We start from the raw sequence: 13704 nt of genomic DNA, 5'->3' as shown, positions 1-13704 counted from the left end.
GGGGATGTGGCTCAGTGGTCGAATGCCCTTGAGTTCAATCCAAAAAAAATAAGAAATATAATTACCAAATGGTTTTGCTCACTACTGAATCTCTAGCACCTATCCAGCACATTGTGAATATTCAATAAACACTAGGAAATAAATTTAGAAAAGAACCCCGACCAATCTTACATACACACACACACACACACACACACACACACACAGCATTAACTTCAGGGGAACACTCTGCTGATTACATTCATTCCAACTCTGTTAAATTTAAGATCTTCTAAAAAAAAAATCTATTATTCTAGTCTCCAATACCCAAATTTATCCTTTTTCCTCCTCTAATAATCTCACTTTGTTTAACATCTGGAAAAAGAGCCGATGCTGCAATATATAATTAGTAAATTATTCTTAGCTGAATGAATCATGTAGCAGCAGTTAGCAATTACAGTCCATAAAATGCATATTAAGTTTGCTGTTTTAATACTCTATGAAATAATGAGCTCTATTCTCTCTGTAAACTGAAGGCAGATTTGCATTTAGAATGCCAGCAGGACAGTTTTACCCTATTAGCTCACATTTAAAAAAAAAAAAAAAAAAAAGAAGTTCCCCACACAAAAGTTTCACAACCACAAAATGCTGTATGTATGACCCATGATAGTCCCAAGAAGAAACCATTCCCAACAGTAAGGAGAAAGTTCCCCCTTCACAAAGAGCAATCTTTACAGCACACTGGGAGGGTACCCCATCCACCGATAGCCACCCAGATGATGGAGATTCAAACCTATGGCAAGGGCTATCAGCTCTACTTCACCATTCAGCACTGTCCAAAAGAAATATAATTCAAAACACCTGTATATTTTAAATATTCCAATAAGCATGTTAAAAAATAAACATGTAAAATTAATTTTATTTAAGCCAGTTTGCCCAAAATAATATCATTTAAACATGCAATCAGTATTTTTAAATTACTGTGATATAGTTTACATTCTTTCTACCACAGTTAGGTCTTTAAAATCTGATATTTTATACTTACAGCACATTTTAATTCCGACTAGTTACATTTCAAGGACTTGGTAACTACATGTGGCCAGTGACTACTGTATTGGACGGCACAGCTTTAGCATCTTCACTTCTAACTCAGAGCCAACTGCAATATTTTTTACATGTATTTCATATGTTATTTATTATGGTTTCTGACATCCTTCCTAGAGCATAGCTCACCTTCTCCATTAAAAAGATTTGTCAAGGGCTGGGGATGTAAAGTACGTGCACATGTGAGGTCCTAGGTTCCATCCCCAGCATAAGAAAAAAATAAAAATAATTAACATGGAAACAAAAGCCATTTGACTAGTCAGTGGTAGCCAAACCAGAACTATGAAGACAAACATTGGAAATAAACCAAATTTGGTTAATTTTTTTTTTGTTAATTTTGGTCATATTTTGGTTAATTAACCAGAGGTTCAATTAACTCTAATTAACTAAAAAGCATGATGCATTTTCTATTCTTGAAGACGACTGTTTCTGTTGAAAGACAGCATCTATTAAATGATTAAATGTGCTACATTTTAGCACAGAAGTAAATATGGAAAGAGTGTTTGACAGGGATACCCCTCCATGTTGACATTTCCATCTAAATGGATATACAGCTTGACAATAAAATAGTTATGTTCCTGGCAAACTATAAAAAAGTTCTAAGTTTCCTTGAATACATTAAAGGAGCAAGCTTTTGAAAGAAAAGTTTGAGAGAATTTTGTCTATTTGGCATATCTTTTAAAAAATATTACTAAATGAGGCTAGGGACTTGGTTTTGTTCACCACTCTATCCCCAGAGCCTAGCACATAGTAAGGCACTCATAAATTGTTCACTAAAAGAATGAATGACAAGGGCTGGGGATGTGGCTCAAGCGGTAGCGCGCTCGCCTGGCATGCGTGCGGCCCGGGTTCGATCCTCAGCACCACATACAAACAAAGATGTTGTGCCTGCCGAAAAACTAAAAAAATAAATATTAAATAAATTTTAAAAAAAAAGAATGAATGACAAGCTTTCTTACAAAAAGGGGGAAATATATAGCTAGTAATATATAGTATTAGTAATAACTAGTATATATTATTAGCTTAACTAATATACATTATTAGTGTAACTAGTAATAGAAAATATATAGCTAGGAATTACATATCACCAATATCATTCAATTTTAAATGACTACCACCTTTAAGATACTGTGACGTTTTATGATCTAGTTTGGAGAGGAGGCATGGGGAATTATGTGCACTTGTATATAAAGAAAAGATAATAGTACCAAATACTGGAACATTCATCCAAAATAAGCAGGTTTACTGGACATGGTGATACATGCCTATAATCACAGGTACTGAGGAGGTTAAGGCAGGAGACTCACAAGTTTGAGGCCAGTCTGGGCAACTTAGGGAAGCCCTGTCTCTAAATAAAAGGGCTCAGGCATAACTCAGATAATGCCTCTCATAACTCATAATGCCACTCCTGGGTTCAACCCCTAGTACTACAAAAAAAAAAAAAAAAAAAAGCAGATTTTAATTCATTCTCAGCTGAACCTTTCTTTTATGTGCTAAGTAAACATACTAGTCTCCATCTTCATTTTTTAAAAAAATATTATTGCTATGAAGGGAAAGACAAGAGAACTGTAACAGAGGGGACAGTGCCTATTTTAGATATGAGGTTCAGGAACACTTCTCTGAGGTGACATTTAAGTTGACACAAGAAGGATAATGGGGGGAAGCAAACACCAGGCCAAGCTCCTGAAAGGAGAATAACTTGGATCCTGAAAGGAACTAAAAGAAAGCTAACATGATTACAGTTCTAGTGATATGCAACTATAACAGTTAGTACAAGCCAGGCTCAGTGACATACACCTGCAATCCCAGCTACTCAAGAGGCTGAGGCAAGAAGATTGTTGAGCCCAGGAGTTCGAGGCCAGACTGGGCAACATAGCAAGACACTGTCTCAAAAATAAATAACATTAGAGGGTGAACAATCAGCTGGGTCTTGTGACATAGGTAATGCTTGTTCAGCTGTGAGAATCAAAACTTCCTACTATACAATATATTTAACTCTTTGTTCAGATAAAGGTACAAACAGGCCACATTAGCCCAGATACTTCATTTAGAAGCTCCTTTGCCTGCAGCTACCATATACTCTACAGTCTTTTCACCATCCCTTATGAAGAAGGTTGTCATGGCTAGCTAATGACCTAGGGCCAAATTAGGAATCAAAAGCAAGCCTCAATCTAGGGCCTTCATCAAAGAGCAGTGAGTTATGTTAGTGAAGTGGGGGAAGGCAAGTGCTGAGGCTCGGGGCTAAGAGCTGGTGATCAGACCACACTAGAAAGTATTGGGTCAGCCTCATTTTTTTCTCCCATAAAGAGAATGTTCACAGCATAGCAGGCATTGACTGTCAAAGGAAGTCTAAAAAGAATAATGACATTATTAGATATTTTTAGCCTTTCTTTGATAAATGTTTTGTGTCACTGCTTTCCAAATAATTCCAAATATTGCAAGTCAGCCGGAAGAAGAAACAGAATAAGGAGTGAATTGGTCATACGTGAAATTATAAAAGATTGGGAAATAATTTTCTTTTGAAATCCAGTTAAAGCAATATGCTTTTGTGAGTCCTGCTCATACAAACACAAAATTCCAATGGATTAAGACTATGTAAGAACAGAATAGATCAGATATGCAGACAAAATGTGCAAATCACTTTGCACAAGGCAAAATGGCTGGTAGGAATGTTTATATCCAGTAGCCCAGGGATTAAACATTAGTATAGCCAGGCAAGCGTGGCAGCACAAAACTCAGGAGGCTGAGGCAGGAGGACTACAAATTGGCAGCCAGCCTCAGCAACTTAGTGAGACCCTATCTCAAAATAAAAAGGGCTGGGGATGAGGCTCAGTGGCAGAGCACCCCTGGGTTCAAACACATACACAACCACAAAAAAAAAAAAAAAAAAGAAAAAAGAAAGAAATAGAACCAAAACACCTTTGATGCTGTAAACTACTGTTCTTTTGCCCCAATGAGTTACCTTCAAAACTTCCAGTGGAAACATTAATGGGAGGAGAGTGCAACTCATTATTGTTGATTCTCACAATAAGACATGGCCAAATAAAGACCCACGAAACTACTGAAACAATAAGAAAACCTAAAGAGTGAATTTAAGGCTTGTTATGAACCACAGGTTTGACTTATTCAAAAGTTCCTCAGTATTGCTTTTTACAATTGTCAAAAGACAATTCAAGTTTCTCACTATGTCTGCACTATTCTACTTGTAAAGCAACAACAGCGTCCCATTTTCTTACTCCTATTCACTACCAAAGGCTCAAGAAGAAAGGCAAACACCTCAGCCAGAGGTAAGACACGTTTCAACAGTTTATCTTAATAGTTTTGGGCCACCTCTACTCTTCAGAAATCTGAATGTCTCCTGTTTTTTTAAAGGTAGTTTGATTTTGTCACAAAACCAGAAAAGGCAAATCATAAACTACAGAATCATCAACATTTTGGGATCTGCTTAAAACTATGATTAGGTAGATTCCTAGAAATTAAGTGAATCTACAAACATGAATTATAAACACTGTGATGACAATATGTACACGACAAAGCTGAATTTTAAAAACACTCCTAATTTGCATACATCCATATATGCAAAGGGAAAATTTAATTTTTTTGTGCTAAAAAGTAACAAAAAGAAAAGTGAAATTTGAGTTAGAAAACCCAAATTCCAGTCTTCTAAGTATGGACCCTTAGACAATCTCATACCAATACTTCCTCTTGCCCCTCCCCACTGCCCTTCAGGTATTAGGGATTGAATCCAGGGACGAGTTACCAAGAGTTACATCCCCTATCCCTTCTTATTTTTGATTTTGAGACAAGGTCTTGCTAAGTTGCCCAGGCTGGCCTTGAACTTGCAATCCTCCTGCCTCAGCCTCGAGGAGCTGGGATTACAGGTGTGCACCACCTAACTCTGTACAATAACTTCTCTTCCATTAGGTTAATGCTTCAAAGGATTATTGGGAGAATCATAAGATAGAGTACATTTGAATACTAGTTCAAATACTAGTTGAATGAATGAAAAGATCCAATTATTATCAAGTCAGGAAAGCTTTCATTCATTCAACTAGTATTCATTGAACTACTCTATGTCAGGTACTGGTTCAGGTCCTGAGGATACAGCTATAATATATGACATTGGAAATGCCACAAAAAGGCATTTTCTTTATATCCTTCAGACAGATTTTTAACCCTTGTTTCCCTCTTTTTTATTTCATTTTATTTTTTAAGAGAACAGGATACAAAAGAAAATGAGGGGGAAAAAAATGATGGCATGTTCATTGTCTTTAAGGATTTTGTCCTTGTTGGAGACGAAAAGAAGCTGGGTTACAGTCCCTCTCTTGGCAAAAGAAAGAAATTTCACATTACCCTCACCCCTTCCTCCGGACCATGCATTCACCACAGATATCTTGCATTTTCCAGATATTTTCAAGGGCTTTGGAAACCAAATTTTCCAGCTTTTCCACTAGATGGTCAACAGCTAAAAAATAATCACTACTCTTAATAATAGAAAAACTTATTTTTATAATCATAAGTTAATAAAGTGATGACTTATCTGATCTTAAAAAAAAATGTTCCACAAGAGTGCCTTATTTCACTTCTTTATTTACAAAATTAGCAGAAACTTGAAACACAGTACCTTCTTTAAGTAAAACAAAATGCCCACTAAAATTCAATTTAGGACCCTTTATCTCCCTGGCAAATAACTCCTCTTACAACGCAGCACCTTGCATGCATTATGCTAGAAGGGGAAATGTACAGGCTATAGAGTTTCAGAATATACATATGAGACTTTTCAAGGCAGGAACTAAGCCTTACTGTTCTGATTCAACACAATCCTTCAAAACACTATTAATGTTAGGTTAATTCTAGATGCTCAATAAATAATATTAGATGAGCATAATATACATGCTAGGTGACTATTACATAAATTAATGCATTAAAACATAAAACCACTATATGGACATAAAGCTAGACAGAAATGCTCCTTACTTGTTAAAGCACCAAAGAATTCTCAATTCCAATCTGGAGATTCTGTCCCTTGTAAAGGAGAATGTCACACACGTGGAGAATCCAAGAGCTGACTAGTTTTCTGGAGATTACTAGCCACCTCTGGAATAGATTTCAAACTAGCACAACAAGCAGTTTCCATGTGTCAAATGACAACAACAACAACGTTAAGTGAAGAAGACAAAGTGAATAAGGTAAAGAAAGGATAGGCCAAGAAAAGAAAGAAAAATGCAAGGTTAAAAAAAGAAAAAGAAAAATCCACTTTTCATAAGTGATGAAGAGTAACTTCTGACTTCCAAATTCAGGCAGTTAGCACACTCTCTACTGAAAATAAGAGATCACCCTGGTAAGTAGTGCGCCCTTAAGCCTGTGAAACAATAAAGACCCGGACTATCACCGGGCACTTCATTCACCATTAACCCGATTAATCGCTGTTAACTGAATAAGGGCACTTGACTCCACTCTGGCCCTTCATCGTCCACTCCCCCTTCTTCTGGTTTGGTTAAGAGGCTGAAAAGACTAGAACTTACGAATCTTGTTAAGAAACTTGACCTTAGAAAGGGGTTCAATAAATTTAAGAGAGAACCTGGCAAGGACACTTTGAACAAATTCCCTCCCTGCCACCCCATCACCTCAAAAAAAAGAAAAAGAAAAAAAAACACCCATCACCCAGTTCCTGACCGATTTCTCTTGCTTCTAGTCTTTAGGACTGCCTGAAAGAAAGGTCCGAAGCGCGCCTGTTGTTTTTGAAAAGCAACAAGTCTGTCCCGTTACAGCCTTCTCTAATCTGATGTGAGCGTGGCCGGGTTGGCCCGGCTCCCAGGGGCAGCAGGCCGCGGGTTCAAGCGCCCGGTCTGGAAAGCCTCCCTAAAAAACAGTCACGATCGGCAAAACTGGCACAAGTTCCCTTCCCATCTTTTCCCAAGCCATGCTTCCCACGGCATGCTTCCTCCAAAAAAGGAAGAAACCGGCCTAAAGCTCAGCTCTCGCCGGCTAGTTTCTATCTAGCACCGGAGCTTGCTTGCAAAACTTATTCGGAGCACCCATAAACTTGACCTTAAGTCCTGCAAGTCCAGCAACCCAGATTTAGTGAGCGCCTACTATTGTCGGGTCCGCTCGGCTCCCCTCCCCCACCAGTGCTCCCGAAGCCCGGCGGGGGCGGGGGACAGGTCACCGCGGTCACTCAAGGCTATTACACACTCCCCCAAGCCACGCCGGGGCCACGGGTCACAGGGCGTACTAACAAGGAGGGACGGCTCGGGGACCCGATGGCTGACCCGGCAGGGACGCGAAGGGGAGACGCCGGGAGTGACCTGGGGAAGCCTCCACGTTCTCAAAACTGCTCCCCCACAGCCGGCGGCCCCCAGGCGGGGCCGCAGAGGCCATCTGGCGCGGAAGGCAGGATCGGGCCCTTCGCCTCCCCGCCCTTCCTCCTGCTTCCCTAGCCCAGGGCACCCCACGCCAACCGGCAGAGGTTCAAGGCAAGTTCCCGGGACCGAAAAAAGTCAGAAGCCACTCTTCGGCCTCCTGCTCCTCCCCAGCAAGCATCCCCGCAGAGACACGTGGAGTTGGGGTCCCGCCACGCCGGGGCGGAGAGAAAACAGCAGCAGCGCCCGCCGCGCACTCCACTCACTTGCTGGCCGGCGCGGGGCTTGCCCTGGGGCGCTCTCCTGAAGAAGGAGGTCCTGGCGGTGAAGAAGAAGTCCTCGGCGTCCTCCTCCAGGCTGCTGTAGCCGCTGCTCATGCTGCTGGTCCCGTCGCGCACGGGCGGCCTCCCCGGGGCGCAGGCGGCCAGGCAGGGGGTGCGGCGCCCGCCCGCCCCGCGAGGTTCCCGGCGCGCGGCCCCGAGCCGCCGGCGGGCCGTACTGCTGCAGCTGCGGCCGCCGTTCAACCGGCCGTCTGGGCCCCTCCCGCCTGCTCCAGACGCCGCCCGGCCCCGGTGCGCCGGAGACCCCGCCTCCCGGGCCCCGCCCCGGCCGGCCTGCTGCGGCCGAGCCCCTCCTGGCGAGCCCGGACGCACCCCGCGGCCGCAGGTGGGGGCGAGGAGCACGCCCCTTCCAGGCGCGCCCTGCAGCTTCACGGAACCCAGAAAGCCGGGCTCGAGGGCTGCTTCGGCCGGGCTGTGTTAGGGGTCGCTTCCCCAACCTCCCGGAAATTGCAAATTCCTCTGTGATCAATCCGCCCGCCCCCCGCTACGCTAGCTGGAGCTCTTGAGAGGGCGGGAGCCGAGCGGAGAACTTTTTCCGCCCGGCTTACCCCTTCGCGGGGTCCTGTGAGCGGCAGCGGAGGGTGCCCCAGAGCGCCGGCCTCCTGCAGCCCGCCGCTCCTGGAGGGTTAAAAGTTAGCAGAGATGGGTGGGAAGATAGCAGCTGGGTTGAGGTTATTCGAAGGAAAACATCCTTTCTGGTCTTTAATTTGAACTTCGATCTTACCCTCCCCCCACCCCCAGCGAAGGCTCTTTCACAAGTGAAGGTGGCCAAATCGTTATGATTTTAGAGGCCACTTGGTGTAGAGGAAGATGAATAGTTCCATAGTTACTAAACAATCGAGTAATAATTAAACGTACTTTGTGAATACCCACTTTCACAACCAGCCTAGGTCACAAGGCAGGGTGAAATAGTGAAGGTAAGGCAAACAGGGAACTTTACACCCACATGCAAAAAATTTAAAATAAATTTAAAATTTTCATTTTTCTAAGATCCCTCCAGTCAATTTTTTTATTCAAGCCACCTGAGAGGACCCGTCTTTTGCACCTTGCTGTTACAGGATTGATATAATTCATAGTAATTTGCTTGCAGAGACCTTGACTGCAAGGAAGTTGTTTTGAAGCTTCAACCCTGCTATATGGTACGCTTAAAAGGGGAAGAAAAGGGTTTAGAAAGATGAAGTTTTCACCCGTTGTAACTAAACATTTTTGCATGATCTCCCCTAATCTTCAAAACAACTGAAAATGAGTTAGAACTACTTTATGCCAGTTTTCCACCTACAGCAGCAGTTGTACAGGAGGTAGCAAGGCTGGGACCATTCTGCTGTGGCTTCTACTGCTTCGAAGGCTTTAACATAACCCTTATGATTTTTGCGCTTGGTCCGTGGTCAGCCATGCTCTTTTGTGATCTGGTGAGAGAGAGATAGCCCCGAGATGACCGGAAGGGGAGAAGAATTGGCTCATCCTTCTACCCCGAGGCAGAAATGGGCTTGCAAACCTGCTCTGCCTTCCTTGAGGCTTACTCACACCTCCAGCTTGCAAAACACTCCTGTTACTCCGAGTGATTCACAACTCCAGAAGGAACAACCCATTTTATAGGTCTTGCATTAAAGGCTTTTTCCCAGCCACACAGCTACTGAGTGAAACTCAGCTGGTTCCTGTGTGTGCCATGCACATTAACCCATTATAAGGGAATAGGACAATTTATGAAAGATTTTTTCTTACTTGACTTCATTATTTCATTTTTCAAATATTATGTCACATCAACACAGTCCTTCTTAAATACTCCAATTTAAGAGTATACTGTGTAGGTTAAAGAAGTTAAATAACTTGTCTTATTGTAGATACAAAGGGGGAAATAATCTTATCCAGAACAAATTATTTAAAGTCTCTGAATACTTTGAAGAAAAATTCATTTAAAATGCTTTGTGATCCACCACATCACAAACACGATTTCTTGATGCTACTTTTAAGCTCCAAAGGACTGAATTAATTTTTATATTTGTCAGCATCCATTAGAACCAGTTTTAATAAAAAGGTATGATTGGGGGCAGGGAATGAAACTCAGTGGTAGAGCTCCTGACGGCATGAGGCACTGAGTTGGATGGTGAGGTATGACTGAATAAGCAGAAGCACTGCATTTAAGCAACAGAAGGCAAAAAAAAAATAAAGGAAGGAAGGAAGGAAGAATTGGCATGCTGTTTCCTAAGTGGAGCATAATAATATTTCTAAATTTCTCTGATAGAATTTTTTAATAAAATTATGGTTTAAAATTTGGCTTGTGAGGGGCTGAGGTTGTGGCTCAGCGGTAGAGCACTCGCCTTGCATGTGTGAGGCCCTGGGTTTGATCCTCAGCACCACATAAAAATAAACAAAATAAATGTATATATACATATATATATATATATATATATATATATATATGTAAAAAGAATATACTCTTTAAAATAAATTTTGGCTTATGAAAATTATATTTGTAAAAATTCAAAATGTCATATGAAGCAACCAGACATTTTTAACATTTAAAGTTGAGGGAAAGGATGGAATAAATAAAATGTATGCAGTCAAGTCAGTTTTGAAAGGACTTATTGTCAGACACAGAATTGAATTTGAAAATGGACTCTATCACCATAAATTTCCCAGCAATACAAGAGTCTATTGATTTAGATTTATAGCCTCATAATATTTTATTTCTATGAAAATCAGGGAATATATTTAAAGCTTACTGAATGTATACAAACATTATAAACACAAATGTTTTATCATTTTAATTATCCCACACATCAAATAATTTCCTTTAAATTATTGTAAAAGGGAAGACTTACTAAAAGTTTTGTTGTTGGTGGTGGTGTTTTGGTGAGGGGGGAAGGGTGGAGTAGCATGCTGAGAATCAAAAGCAGAGCCTAGCACAGGCTAGGCAAGCATAGGACCACTGAGCTAAAAGCTTTGACCCTTCTTTCTCATCAGTTAAACCATCATGAGAAAAAAAAAATAATTCTATACATATGGCTATCAACCAAAAAGCTTCAATCACATTAAGATTCCTTAAGTATTATTATATAAGTCCACAAGGGGCTGGGGTTGTAGCTCAGTGGTAGAGTGCTTGTTTAGCATGTGTGAAGCACTGGGTTCAATCCTCAGCATCACATAAAAATAAATAAAACAAAGATTTTGTATCCATCTACAATTTTAAACAAATTTTTAAAGGAACACAAATGATAAATATAGAAAAAAATTAATAACACCTCATCATTTAGCTACACATATTTAGAAGTAAAATTTTTCTTCTGTCAATTTGTCCTAATAAAGATAATACAACATCATAAAGGAAAGGATTTTTATATTCTACCATGTAAAAAAAGTCAAACATTACAGCTGGGTGCAGTGACACATACCTATAATCCCAGTGGCTTAGGAGGCTGAGGCAAGAGAATCTCAAGCTCATAGCCAGCCTTGCAAAAGCAAGGCTCTAAGCAACTCAGTGAGACCCTGTCTGTAAATAAAATATAAAATAGGGCTGGGAATGTGTCTCAGTGGTTGAATGCCCAAGTTCAGTCCCTGGTACCCTCCCCAAAATTAAATATTGTTAACACACACAGATACAAAAAAATTAAATATTGTTAACATACACATACATACAATATTAAAAAGTAAGGAAAAAACTGGAGGAAGTGTTTGTAACATAAAAAACAGGTGTGATATATTTTTAAAAATAAAGAACTTATGGCTGGGGTTGTAGTTTAGTGGTACAGCACTTGCCTACCACTAAACCTAGTGTGAGGCACTAGGTTTGATTCTCAGCACCCCATATAAATAAATAAATGTATATTGACAACTAAAAAAAAATTATAAATAAAGAAATTAGATAACGCAATAAAAATATTGAACATCCTTAATGAATAAAGCAAAGGATAGGACAAGTTGTTGATAAAAAGAAAAAATAGGGCTGGGATTGTGGCTCAGTGTAGAGCACTTGCCTCACGTGTGTGAGACACTGGGTTCCATCCTCAGCACCACATAAAAATAAATAAACAAAGGTATTTTTTTCCATCTACAACTAAAATACATATATATATATATACACACACGTGAGGCAAGTGCTCTACACTTTATATATATATATATAAAGAAAGAAAAATATAAAGCCCAGTAGTGGTACACATCTATAATCCCAGCTACTTGAGCAACATAACAAGATCCTATCTCAATTTTTTAAAAAAGTGCATAAATAAATATATAGGCACATACATAAACAGCTCATCAATCATTTATATATTAAAACATTCACTCAGGAGCTGGGGATGTCGCTCAGTTGGTAGAGTGTTTGTCTCACATGTACAAGACCTTGGGTTCAATCCTCAGCACTACCAAAAAAAAAAAAAATCTTGTTCTAATGGGGTTGGAGAGAGGCAGGCAAAGAACAAAGTAATTATATAGTATGTTAGGAAGTATAACTTTAATAGAAATCATGAAGAAAAGATGAATGTAGATGAATGTTTTACATAGACTGAACACTAAAGGTCTCACTGAGGAGGTCAGTTCAAGAAAAGAGGAAGGGAGGGAGCTGGTCATTTCCTATTTTTAGCAAATGCATTTCAGGCAGAGAAAACAGAAAGTATAAAGGTCCTGAGGCAGAAATGTGCTTTGGCATACTCAAAATAAAAGAAAGAAAGCCAGTGTTTCTTAAGTGGGCAAGTGGAGGGAGTAGTAGGAATTTTTTTTTTTTTTCAGTTGTAGGTGGACACAATACCTTTATTTTATTTATTTATTTTTATGTGGTGCTGAGGATCAAACCTAGGGCCTCGCAGATGCTAGGTGAGTGCTCTACCACTGAGCCACAACTCCAGCCCAGCAGTAGGAATTTTTAAAGGTAACAGGGACAATGCCTTGAAAGTAAAAGTATAGACCTTGCTTTGGGTTCTTACTCTAAGATAAAAAATCACCGGAGATTTTGAACAGAGGAATGACAATATTTGACACACTTTTTGTATGTATGTGCTGGAGCTTGAACTCAAGGCCTCCTACATGCTAGGCAAGTGCTGTATCGATGAGCCTTGTCCACAACCACTGATTCACCTTTTATTTTATTTATTTACTTACGTGTTTATTTATTGATCGGTACTGGGAATTGAACCCAGGTGTGCTCTAATACTGAGCTACATTCCCCGCCTTGTTTGTTTGAGTCAGGGTCTCCCTAAGTTGTCCAGCCTGGGCTCAGACTTGTGATCCTCCTGCCTCAAGCTCCCAAGTAACTGGGATTACAGGCGTGCACCACCACACCAGTCCTGATTCACCTTTGTAAAGAACCCCCTTGGTTTGCAAGCAGAGAATAAACTGTTAAAACTTATGAAAACTCAAGCAAATGAAACAACGGGTTTCATTTTTCACTGATGAGGATATTAGCATATTTTTTAAAGTAGGTCATAAAACAATGAGCATAATAGAACTATATTTATTTAACTAAGATTGTAGGTAATCTTATATGTTTCCTTTTTTTTTTTTTTTTCCTTCAGTACTGGGGATTTAGCCCAGGGTACTTTGTCATGGAGCTACATCCCCAGCCCTTTTTATGTTTTTTTTTTGTTTTGTTTTGTTTTTTGAGACAAGATCTCCCTAAATTGCTGAGGCTAGTTTCGAACTTGTGATCCTCCTCCCTCAGCCTCCCCAATAGCTGGAATTATAGACATGTGCCACTGCACCCAGTATGGGTAATATTCTTTTAAAAAAAAAAAAATAGAGAGAGAAGAGAGAGAGAGAGAGAGAGAGAGAGAGAGAGAGAGAGAGAGAGAATTTTTTAATATTTATTTTTTAGTTTTTGGCGAACACAACATCTTTGTATGTGGTGCTAAGGATCGAACCCGGGCCGCACGCATGCCTGGCGAGCGCGCTACCACTTGAGCCACATCCCCAGCCCAGTATAG

General features: G+C 40.4%; 1 protein-coding gene across 1 annotated transcript in view; it reads right to left on the bottom strand.

The window, feature by feature from the left end:
• Window positions 1–7977, bottom strand: part of Rassf3 (Ras association domain family member 3) — a 73707-nt gene extending 65730 nt beyond the window's left edge. Inside the window, exon 1 of the mRNA XM_076854823.1 lies at window positions 7712–7977. Within this exon, the coding sequence (XP_076710938.1) occupies window positions 7712–7822 (111 nt within the window). The 5' untranslated portion in view covers window positions 7823–7977. The remainder of the gene's footprint in view (window positions 1–7711) is intronic.
• Window positions 7978–13704: the final 5727 nt, after the last annotated feature.

Source organism: Callospermophilus lateralis, chromosome 4 (assembly GCF_048772815.1).
Source record: "Callospermophilus lateralis isolate mCalLat2 chromosome 4, mCalLat2.hap1, whole genome shotgun sequence".
In the NCBI taxonomy this organism is placed as follows: domain Eukaryota; kingdom Metazoa; phylum Chordata; class Mammalia; order Rodentia; family Sciuridae; genus Callospermophilus; species Callospermophilus lateralis.
This window is presented reverse-complemented; position numbering and strand designations above follow the sequence as displayed.